Source organism: Capra hircus, chromosome 24, assembly GCF_001704415.2.
Source record: "Capra hircus breed San Clemente chromosome 24, ASM170441v1, whole genome shotgun sequence".
Taxonomy (NCBI): domain Eukaryota; kingdom Metazoa; phylum Chordata; class Mammalia; order Artiodactyla; family Bovidae; genus Capra; species Capra hircus.
The window spans coordinates 33,190,003-33,202,257 of record NC_030831.1 but is presented as its reverse complement, the minus strand read 5'-3'; the positions used below and the strand labels follow the sequence as shown (position 1 = coordinate 33,202,257).

General features: G+C 43.1%; 1 protein-coding gene across 1 annotated transcript in view; it reads left to right on the top strand.

Annotated features, from left to right (window-relative positions):
* The window catches only part of LAMA3 (laminin subunit alpha 3), a 255,539-nt gene that overhangs the window by 79,285 nt on the left and 163,999 nt on the right, over positions 1-12,255 (top strand). Inside the window, exons 9-12 of the mRNA XM_018039638.1 lie at positions 4,014-4,104; positions 6,076-6,207; positions 8,148-8,217; positions 9,007-9,011. Of these exons, the coding sequence (XP_017895127.1) occupies positions 4,014-4,104; positions 6,076-6,207; positions 8,148-8,217; positions 9,007-9,011 (298 nt within the window). The remainder of the gene's footprint in view (positions 1-4,013; positions 4,105-6,075; positions 6,208-8,147; positions 8,218-9,006; positions 9,012-12,255) is intronic.

Here is a 12,255-nt window from a genome sequence, read left to right as displayed (position 1 = left end):
CCTGGCTCACTGCAACTAGAAAAAAGCCCATACAGCAACAAAGACCCAGCACAGCCAAAAATAAATAAGTAAATAATATATAAAAATATTTTAAAAAGACATTTATAAGAAATTTTAAAAATAAAAATAAATAAAATGATGTCAAGAAAGTGATATGCAATCGAAAGGATTTTCTGACACCCTTTGTCTACTTTTGTACATAGAAAGCCTGCTTAGCTGGATGTAATTTAGAGATTGTAGGGAAAATGGACTGAGGGATATTTGCCCAAACTCTGTTGATTAGATTTTTGGGCCTTTGCCTAATTGGAGGGGAGAATTCCTCTCATCTTGACTGCTATCCATGTTATAGTAGAAAGGCTCTGAGATAGGACAAATTCGTATCAATTTCCATGCTGACTTTAAATCCCATTTTCAAATGGATTCTGAGTCTAGAGGAAGTATGTCATGATCAGTTAATGATGTCTGCCATTGACATTGAAACCAAATAAGAACTGATTCTTCATCCCTTCTGTAGAATGATTGGGTTCACTGGAATTTAGCTAAGAGGTGTATATAGCAGAGGAGGGTATACGTGTATCTGCCTCGAGATATTCATTAAAAATTGTGTAAAATGTTCATGAATTTAGTCTATATTCTGTCTTGTTTGCTTTTAGAATGGTATTTTGTTAATGTTGCCATTAAAGAGGCAATTTACATGAGGTACCTATTTGTATGGAACCAGGGATATGACCAACCTAGATAGCATATTCAAAAGCAGAGACATTACTTTGCTGACTAAGGTTCATCTAGTTAAGGCTATGGTTTTTCCTGTGGTCATGTATGGATGTGAGAGTTGGACTGTGAAGAAGGCTGAGCGCCGAAGAATTGATGCTTTTGAACTGTGGTGTTGGAGAAGACTCTTGAGAGTCCCTTGGACCGCAAGGAGATCCAACCAGTCCATTCTGAAGGAGATCAGCCCTGGGATTTCTTTGGAAGGAATGATGCTGAAGCTGAAGCTCCAGTACTTTGGCCACCTCATGCGAAGAGTTGACTCATTGGAAAAGACTCTGATGCTGGGAGGGATTGGGGGCAGGAGAAGAAGGGGACGACCGAGGATGAGATGGCTGGATGGCATCACTGACTCGATGGACGTGAGTCTGAGTGAACTCCGGGAGTTGGTGATAGGCAGGGACGCCTGGAGTGCTGCAATTCATGGGGTCGTAAAGAGTCAGACACGACTGAGCGACTGAACTGAACTGAATTGAGGGATACACACCCTCAGAGAGACCCGCCATTCTCTGCATGTCTCCCTCTCCACACATTTTATATCATCTGTCATCACAGTTAATTAAATACAAGTAAATATGCACCATAGGTTTGCTATGAGTCATTGGGCTTTGTGAATAAGTGAAAGATCCCAGGATCTTGTTAAAGCTTTGTATTACAGGACCTGCTGTTGATTTGCGTGCACATAAAAGCTGCAGGTGCCCTGGACGGTCTGAAATTTGATGAAGGATATTTATGAAAATCCTATAATGGACGTCATGTTAGTGATGAAGTACTGAGCTCTTTCCTTCTAGAGACTGGGAACAAGAAAGGATTCTTGTGACAGTGTCCTGGAGGACCCAACCACTGCATAAGACGAGGGGAAAAAAGTATTAAGGTCAGAAAGGAAGAAGCAGAACTAGTAGAACTGTTTCTATTTGGAGATGACACGATTGTTTATGTAAAAAAGCCTAAGGATATACAAGACAATTACCAGAACCAATAAGCGAATTTAGTAATATTGTAGGGTACAATGACAATATAGAAAAACTAATTGTATTTATATATACTAGTAGCAAACAATAGGAAGATGAAATTAAAATTTGATTAAAAATAGTATTAAAAACCATAAAATGCTCAGGAACAAATTTAGCCAAAGATATGTAAGACCTCTCTGTTAAAGCTAAAAAGCTTTGCTGAGAGAAATCTAGAAAAAACTAAATAAAATAGAAAAAGGTAACATATTTATGGATTAGAAGACTCAGTAGTATTAAGATATCAGTTTTCCCCATATTGCTGTACAAAGTTAATGGAAGTTCTTTTTTATTTTTTATAAAGACGTTGACATGTGGATTAAAATTTATATGGTTATGTAAATGACCTAGAATATTCAAAGTTGTCTTGAAGAAACTAAATAAAACTGGAGAACGTATCGTACTTCAAGATTAACTGTAAAGCTACAGTAACTGAAACACTGCTAGTGACATAAGGCTGGAAGCATAGATCAGCATTGCGCAACAGGAAGCACAGAAGCAGGCCCAGACCTGGGTCATTTTATGTCCACAATGGACATTTTATTTTTGATAAAAGTACCGAGGCAATCTAATGGCAGGAGGTGGGGAGAGAAGAGAAAGTCCTTTCAACAAATGGTTCTGGAGTAACTGAATTTTATATGGGGAAAAGGTTAACTTTGAACTATTCATCTCAAACATACACAAAAAACTAAATTGATATGGATCAGACCCAAAATAAAGTTAAAACTTTAAGCTTTAGAGAAAAATATAGGAGATAATCCTCATGATTCAGACGATGAGCAAAGTTTCCTTAGGTCACTGAAAACAATAACCATGAAAAATAAACAAATTAGACTTCATCAAAATGAAAAACTTCTGCTCACAAAAGGCACTGCAGAAAATGAATAGGCAAGACATGAATGGGCAGAAAATATTCCCCAAACATCAATCTGAAGATTGGTTGGTATCCAGGATGTATAAAGAACTCCCACAACTCAGTAATAAAAAGACAAATAACTTAATACAATTGCAAATGGTTTGAATATCCACTTCACAGAAAGTGGATATATGAATGGTCAATAAACATACAATAAACACTTCATAAAAGTGGGTATATGAGTGGCCAATAAGCATCTGAAGGGCTTAACGTCATTAGTCATCAGAAAAATATTGGGGCCCAAGTTCAACCTGATGTGCTCTATCAGAAGCCATAGTGGCCAACAACAGAGTTGAGGGGTCATTGGCATTTGATGGGAGAGGTGGACCACAGCCGTTTCCTATTTGCCCAAGACGTTTATGCATGTAAATGAAGTCAAAGATGTGGCCAATGTGGTTTTGACTTCAGTGTTAAAGTGAATTCAGATTTTAGCCCACAGGACAAGAAGTGGTAATAAATAAAAGTCTGTAATTAATAAAATCATATTAAAGGGAAGAGGATCCAGAAAGGGTCCTTGTTCTCTCTGTGTTCTATGCAGACTCCTTTTGAATCAGTGTGTTATATTTGTTTTTAAAAAATTTCTTATTGCCTTTCCTTTCATTAACGAAAGAATATTGTCCTTCTGATTGTTTCCAAATTGGGAAGGGGGACAGAATTGAGCTAGATCCATCATTTATAGTTCTTGGAAATTGATGGTGCATGTTGGGTAATTTGATTTTCTGGCAATTACAAGGATTAGCTGTGAAATATAAAAGGCTGCCTTGTATTGTACTTTAAAATGAGCTCTGTGTGTGAGACGCATGCCTACATTTTCCATTCTCATAGCAGAAATGTTTGGGAAATGGTTTCAGAGTAAAGCAAAGATAAAGTTTTGGAATGACAAGAGGAGGAGTTGTAGATGCAGTTTCTTTCAAAACTGAAGAAGATAAAAATACACACGTGGCCCTTTATTCCCAGGGTTAAACCTAAAGGTGATCTATTATCCATTCATCACTGTCGGATGAAGCTTGGAAGAGTGGCCCTCTGGAGTTTTTGCTCACTCAGATATCAGGTGCTTCAGTAAGAGGTAGCGAGGAAAACTTGGCCTGTTCAGTTCGTGGTCTCATTTCCTCTTCCAATGGGAAAAAATTCCAGAGCCAAGTTCGAGCCAGTGTCCTGTGATAGGTCTTGGAGACTCAAGGTCAAGATCTGTGCTCTTTTTTTCTTCAGTGATTTTAACATTACAGTTGTGTATGACAGAATTATTTCTCAGGATGAATAGCACAAAATAAGGGCTTCTCCTGTATTCTTCCCTCCAAGTTTCTTTTGTTTCTTTCTAGCATAACACAGCCGGTGTAAACTGTGAGAAGTGTGCTAAGGGCTATTACCGCCCTTATGGCATTCCGGCCCACGCCCCCGATGGCTGCATTCGTAAGTTTCATTCCAATTTGGTGTGTCTTAGACTTCAGAGAGAACATTGGTCTAAATTATGATTGGCTAAACATTCCTTTTGTTTTCTCTCTCTCTTCATATTATTGGTTCTACTCCACTAACTGTGTGACCTCAGTTACATGTGTCTCTGAGAATCAGATTTCTTCTATATAAATGGAAATGATAATCTAGTCTCTAAGATTAAGTGAATTGCCATCAAAACCACCTAGGAAGGGATTTCCCTGACAGTCCAGTGGTCAGGACTACGCTTCCGGTGCAGGGGTCATGGATTTGACCCCTGGTTAGGGAACTAAGATCCTACCTGCCATATAGCATGGCCACAAAAGAAAAAATAAACAACAATAAGAAGAAGAAAATAATTTTTTTAAAAAGAAACACACCAAAAAACCACCTGGGAGAATACTGAGACTTGGGCCTGTCCCGTACTAGGCCTGCAACAAATGTTTTCTGTTGTTTTGAAATGTTTCTGTGATCTCCAGTAATTTCAGATTTCATCAGAATTAGCATAAGATACACAGCAATGGTTTCATAAGGATTTACGAATAGTCACAATATTCAAAATAGTTATGATTCATTGAGCCCTTGCTGTATACGAGGCATTGCCTGAATAATTTCACAAAGTTAAACTTAATGTATTATTAGTCTCCCTTTTTAGATGTAGAAAAATCAAAGGGTCTTAGTAGTTAAATATTTTCGCCCAGGTGACAGAACCACTAACTCGTAGGTTAGGATATTACTCATATCTGTCCAGTGCTGCTGTAACCTACCGCTTCCATTGTACAGAGAAACACCACTTTTTTCCCCCTGTGCAATTATCAGCCATAGGTCAGATTATGGACTTTGTTCAGCATGTGAAAGTTCTTTGATTCAGTTAGAAGACAATTCCATTCCTGAAGGTGACTTCCGTGCCCACCTTCCCCCCAGATTCATTCATTGTATCATTAAGGTTGGAGGGCATCATCATTGTTAAAAGTGGGTCTGTGTTTTCCCTTGATCTTCCACATCATCCCATGAAGTACATTGTGAATATAGTCTTGCCTTATTAGGAACCTCAGTTTTCCATCACTTTTCTAATTTCTTTCTTTGTCACTGAAATGGTCTCCTGGAGGTATTAGAGGCATAGCATTAAGAAACCACTGGACACATGAATAATAACAAATTAAACAAAGGACCTCAGGAGAGGCCAGGCTTGGGGGATGCTTGGTGCTCATGACTTCCACAGCCTCCCAGGTCCTCACTGCACAGGTACTCAGCTGAGCTGTGACAGTATTTTCGCTGCCCAAGGTGAGGACTTTGGCCAGGTCAGGGGAAGTGAGGGCATTACCGAACATTTTACAGCCCAAGTCTGTCCCTCTGGAGTGCAAACCTGACCATCATGTCGGTCACAAAAACTGCCTTCAGTGAGTCTTATCATTTGATTCTAACATTTGGATTATGGACGTGATCTTGCTGTGCTGGCCACGGATTATATATCAGTGTCTAGGCATCTCACACTCACGTCCACAACACAGCTGTGTAACAAGGAGCTCTCTGGACATTGGCAGCTGGCTCATAGCCAGGAGAGGCTCTGCCCACCCAGCCCCTCCAATGGGGGGGACAGTGCCTTTTGCCTCTTGCATGGTGAGCTGGGTGGTGCTCACATCATAAACCACATCCCGGAGGCCTTCCCAGTGTGACTGCTCATTAAAGCCAGTCTCTGAGGGCCGCGGGGTTGGATCTCTGCAAACCGTCCACCAGGTATGAGGTGGAAAGCAGTGCCCTTTCAGGAACACATGTGGACCAATGATGAAGGACTGGATTGGCCAAAAAGTCAGTTTGGGTTTTTCCGTAGCACCTTATGAAAATACCCGAATGACCTTTTCAATCAACCCAGTAATAAGGACATTACGAAATATTGGCCTTAAGAGGTGCAATGAAGGACGGACCCTCTGAAACCGGGGTTTCTCTTAGCCTGCAGCTGCCACCCGGAGCACGCAGAGGACTGTGAGCAGGGCTCTGGCCGCTGCACCTGCAGGCCCAACTTCCGCGGAGACCACTGTGAGGAGTGTGCAGCCGGCTACTATCATTTCCCAGTTTGCTCCAGTAAGTCCTGGTGGCAGAAGGGGAGGCCTGGCTCCTTGGCTCTTACCTGGGCTTTGTGCATCGACCCCTGAGGGTTTGGCAGGTGGGGCGGGGAAACAGAGGGGGACAGAAATGGGGCCAGGAAGGCTGTATTGGGTTGGCCAAAACTACGTTCATGTTTTTCCGTAAGATGTTACAGGAAAACCCAGATGAACTTTTGGGCCAACCCAGTATTTGTGTGGAAGTGTTTCCCAAAGTGGAACATTACCTTTATATAAGTATGTTGTATATAAGTATGTTGTTGTATGTATGTATGTATGTACATGTAAGTATATATGTATATAAGTATGTTGTATATAAGTATGTATGTTATTTATCTCCAAAGTATTAGGCTGTACCATAGACGTGACCTAAGGGGCAAATATTGGCAATTTCAACTTAATAGTAATCCATGTGTGAAGTTTTTTTTCATAAACCTAGAAAAAATGTCATGGGCTTCCAGATACTTGTTTGCACACACATGTGTGTATATTGTATTTCTGGTAGGTAAGGGATGTTTCTGCTCTTACCCACTTTACAGGGGAGCCCCCCATCTCACCCTATTGTCATGACCTAAGAGAATGGCTCAGTACCTCAGAGAGAAAAAATATGTATCTGTTAGAAACACTGTAGAACAGGGAGCAAGTGTGTTAGTCGCGCAGTCATGTCTGTCTCTTAGGGACCCTGTGGACTATAGCCTCTGTCCACGGGATTCTCCAGGCAAGAATACAGGAGTGGGTTGCCATTCCGTTCTCCAGGGGATCTTCCCAACCCAGGGATGGAACCCAGGTCTCCCACATTGCAGGCAGATCCTTTACTGTCTGAGCCACCAGGGAAGAGCACGGAGCAGGAGAGTCTGAAATCTGCTGTGCAGGTTGGGGCAGGAGCCTGGTTCTGTTTGTTCTGCGTTAGCGTAGAAACTGGAGTTTGGTGTCAGGACAGAGAAACACTGTCTCAGGAAGAGGCTGCCACACTGAGACCTTCGTTGTTGCCCATTCCCACCTCACAGTTCTACTATCCTGGGAGAATCACATTGAGTTTTGAGGCTGTGCAGACAGGATGTGTGTGGCCCTATCTGGTGTGTAGTCACCATCTGGCCCCATACCCACCTGCAGTCCCAGGGTCACTGTTCAGTAAGGACCCACTTCCACTGTCGAGTGTCCCAGTTTGGAGGACAAATTATATAACCATCTTAGAGTTAAAGGAGCCAACTTTTAAGCCCACACATAGCAACATTAAGCCCTGAATCAGGGCTTAATCAATTTAGAATCCTTAATTATTGGACAGAGGCTGAGCAGAAATTGTATTTTCATAAGCAAAGTTTTAGAGTAAAAACTTGTAAGGAAACGTATTTTAAAAACTAGTCTCAATTTATATTAAAGAACAATAAAGATACTAAAGGGACTTCTGTGGTGGCCCAGTGGTTAAGAATCCACCTGCTAGTGCAGAGGACACAGGTTCGATTCCTGCTCCAGGAAGATTCCACATGCCTTGGGGCAGCTTGGCCCGTGCAACACAACTACGGAAGCCCACAAGCCTAGAGCCCGTGCTATGCCACAGGAGAAGCCACCGCAGTGAGAAACCCACGCACACCAATGAAAACCCAGGGCAGCCAATGTTGGTTAATTAATTTTTAAAAAGAAGTCCAGTTCAGCCCTAGTTGACTGGGACTTAGCTATTGTGAGCACAGAATATCCATTTCTGTTTATTAGTATGCACATCACACTCACTTCTAACCTTCCTGATTCTAGATAACTATACTTTTAAGTGTAGCAATATTTCCTTTTTTTTTTTTCCAGTTGGTTTCCACACACTGCTTTCACTACGTTGGAGTGGGCATCTTCCTAGTTACTGCAATTTACTGTTTTACTATGCTGTGTCCTTAATTTTTCTCTGTATTTTTCAATAAACTATTTTTCTAGGAATTCCCATCCTTCCTATTTCTACTCCAAGTCCAGAGGATCCAGTAGCTGGAGGTATAATAAAAGGCAAGTAATTTCTCACTTGGTTTAACTTCAGTAAAAATGTTCTCCATATTCCTTCTTCTACACACATGGCTATGTCCAAGTTCAAATCATTCTTATGGGAGCTTGGTGGTGCCTTGTGGGTGTGTTGCGCTTGGACTCCTCACCCCCCTGCCCCTTCATTCTCTAATCCTGTCTGTGCTTTGCAAAGGCACTGCCTGATGAAGGGGACTAAGCCATTTGGATTGTCTGTCTCCAGTTTGCTCAGAAAGCTTCAGTGACAGTCAGCTGCCTGCCGTCTTGGTTCTCCATGAAGGGACTCTGAGAAAGGGACTGGGTGCAAGCAGTTCATTTGGGAGGTGACCCCAGGAAACATCAGTAAGGGAGAGAGTCTGAGACTGAAGGGGGCCTTTTTGAAGTTGCCTTAGCGAGCTTGGTCCTACGGTAGCTCCTGGAGCTTTAACCCTCTTGGCAGCTCTGGGAGACAGCAGAGAACTTGCTCAGCGTTCCCCCAGCTGAATGGAGAACTTCAGGCACCTGCCGGGTGGGGAGGGCTGCCTCTGGGGCATTAACTCTCCGGACCTGGCCTGCAGGGGGGCCAAGGAGCTGCAGCAGCCAGAAAAGTGCCCAGGGAAGAGAGTGGCCGAGTGTGCGGAAGCAGGCTTTGGGGTGGAGAGGTGCTCTGCCTACGTAATACCTGATTCTGCACGTGTTTTGTGAGCACCTACTATGTGTCTGACACCGTTCTGGCTGCAGGGGACTTAGCAGTGAAATAAATTTCCCAGCTCTCCTGCAGCTTATACAACTTATATTTTAGTTGGGGTAGGGTGGGGGCAACTCATAAGGTAACATATTTAACATATAAACAAGTAAAATAACAAATGTGTTAGATGATTAACATGCAGGGTTGTGTCTTGTACAAGGTGCCTCTTTTAAATGGGACTCATTCACAATGGGGAACTTAAGCATCCCTCAGGCTATGTCTTGTATTATTGGTGTAAAATCTTCCAGTTAAGAATTTCCAAAGGCAGGTGATGGATCTCACAGATTCAAGATTACTTGGGGGAATATTTGAAGTTACTAACTGCCTATAATAAAGGTTGGCCAGATTTCTGTTCATTTAATCTCATTAAAAGGGTCACAAAAAGGTACTAATTTATTTAAAGAGAAGTCTGATGCTGGGAGGGATTGGGGGCAGGAGGAGAAGGGGACAACAGAGGATGAGATGGCTGGATGGCATCACCGACTCGATGGACATGAGTTTGGGTGAACTCCAGGAGTTGGTGATGGACAGGGAGGCCTGGTGTGCTGCGATTCATGGGGTCGCAAAGAGTCGGACACGACTGAGTGACTGAACTGAACTGAACTGAGTCCATGTGCAGTACAGAAGACACAGGAGATGTGGGTTCGATCTCTGGGTCAGGAAGATCCCCTGGGGGAAGAAATGGCAACCTACTCCAGTATTCTTGCCTGGGAAATCCCATGGACAGAGAATCCTGGCGGGTTACAGTCCATGGGGTTGCAAAGAGTCAGACACAACTGAAGCAACTGAGCATGCATGCGCACGCACACTTGGTCACTCAGGGACCGTAGCTGTGCCTGACTTACTTTCTGATCCCCACGGCATGGTATTCTACCCATAGTGGGTACAGCAAGTGTGTCCTTAAATGTTTGCCATGTTTGACTAGAATGGGGCTCAGCTTTTGAGCCTGGATTATGATACATCACTGGTCTCCTTCCACAAGCATGTTTTAGATACTCTGTTTCTGGTCTGTTTCCAGTAATCCCTTTGTTATTCTGTTCCCTTTTCTCCCCACATAGGCTGGTGGTGACTTAGGGAAGGAAATTTAATTGAATTTGAAGGAAAGTTCAGACTTCTGTTATAGAATATTAGGGAAGCCTCAGAACACAGCCTTGAGGAAAAGAAATTCCACTTAGCACAGTTAGATTTATTTGGGAATTTGAAATCAGAGAGATCCCGTTCGATTTGATTTTCTACTAATGCACTTTAAAAACGCCCAGTTTGGGGCCTGACTTCTGGCAGTGAACCTTAGGAACACAAACATCTCAGCTGCCAGGAGATATACAACACTGGATGATACCAGGCCTCTCCCATCCCTGAGGATTTTAATTCATTGAGGCCCATTAATGCTTTCATGTCTTCTCAGTGGTTCTTAAACAAAGCTGTGTTTAAGAACCTGCTTTTACAAAATGTAAATGCCTGTGTTTCACCCTCAGATTTTAAATCTAGATTTCCAGGGTGAAGTTCAGCCTGGTATTTTGAACAGATTTTCTAGATGATTCTGGCCTGTCTCTTGCATGCGTGCCAAGTTGTTTCAGTCCTGTCCGACTCTTTGTGACCCCGTGGACTGTAACCCACCAGGCCCCTCCATGGGATTCTCCAGGTAAGAATACTGGAGTGGGTTGCCATGCCCTCCTCCAGGGGATCTTCCCTAACCCAGGGATCGAACCAGCTTCTTTTATGTCTCCTGCATTGGCAGGCGGGTTTCATTAGTGCCACCTGGGAAGATTTCCAGAGATGAAGTTCAGGCTGGTATTTTGAACATACTTTCTAGATGATTCTGGTGTATGTCTCTTGTTAAGAACCACTGCTCTGGTTAGAAGAAATTTGTATTTCATGGTTGGCAGACTTTCCTGTAAAGATATAGTAAATATTTTCAGCTTTGTAGGCAAAGTTACATGTACTCAACTCTGCTGTTGTAACATGAAAAGAATAGACAATACACGAATGAATGAGCTTGGCTGTGTTCCAATAAAACTTTGTTTACTAAAACAAAAGGATCTGGGCCTCAGGCCTTAGTTTACAGATCCTGGGACTCTATCAGCATCTCTTGAGTTTGGGATTCCACACCCAGGCAAAGATGTTTTACCAGGAGATTCCAGTGTGCAGCCCAGATCGAGAAGTACTGTTCTAGAAATTCCATAGGCTCAGTTCCAGACACTTGAAACAAAGGAGACTTGAAGTGAAAGGACAGAACCCTTTTCCAGGCCAGAATGTTTTTAGCTTTACATGACCCTGGATATTATTGGGGTTTTCTGGGTCCAAGTGATCATGTATAACCACTTGGCATTTATTTTTAGAAAGTTCATGTTTAGTAGACACATCTTCAAGGGCTTTTTTTGAAAATGAAAGGATGCACGAAACATTCACTCTAGAGGGACACTGGCCTCTGGGCACTCTTTTATTCCTCCAAGTTCAAACGAAGAGTGATGAAGAGTAAAATCAGCAGCTGCAGAAAGACTCTAAGTGCTTACTTTAGGAGAGTGATGCCATCTTGGGATGGGTTTGTAAAGCAGCTCGTTTGGTTGGAGGACATGGCTGCCTGGAGGTTCCTTGACCCCAAGAAAAGGTTTTGATTCCCCTGATCGCTTTGTAAGGAGCTAGTTGTGCTTGTTGTTTAGTTGCCAAGTCATGTCCGACTCTTTGCGACCCCGTGGACTGTAGCTCGCCAGGCTCCTCTGTCCATGGGATTCTCCAGGCAAGAACACTAGAATTGGTTGCCATTTCCTTCTCCAGAGGAGCTACTTGCCCTTGCCAAGTTGTGAGTCAATGTGGGCGGGGCTGTGGCATGTGCTAATGATGAGAACTCTGAGAGTTGGGGGCGACAGCCTGCTGGGGCATGCCTTTGCGCTCTGTCCCTCCCCAGGCTGGGCATTTTAACCTGCGTGGCAGGGTGGGGCAGCCGCTGTTGGCATGGAGACAAGCCAGATATGGCTTAGAGAGAGGCAGGTGAATTCTGATATGTTAGTTTGGCGGCTCTCTGTAGATGCCAGTAAAACAGAATTCAAGGAATGGTGTTTACCAAAGAGAACTGGAGTCTTGAATATTTAGCATATTCTTCATTCATTAAACTCTTATTAAGTGCCTCCTCTGTACCAGGCACAGCCGAGGCAGCTGCTAGTTCACAGTCGCTGCTCCCTGGAAGCCCTCAGGTCTGCAGGAGACACACCGGCAAACAGTTTCAACAGCAGGAGTTAATCCTACGACCTGGCAAGGTGGTGGTGGTTTTGTCGCTGAGTCATGTCGACTCCTGCAACCCCATGG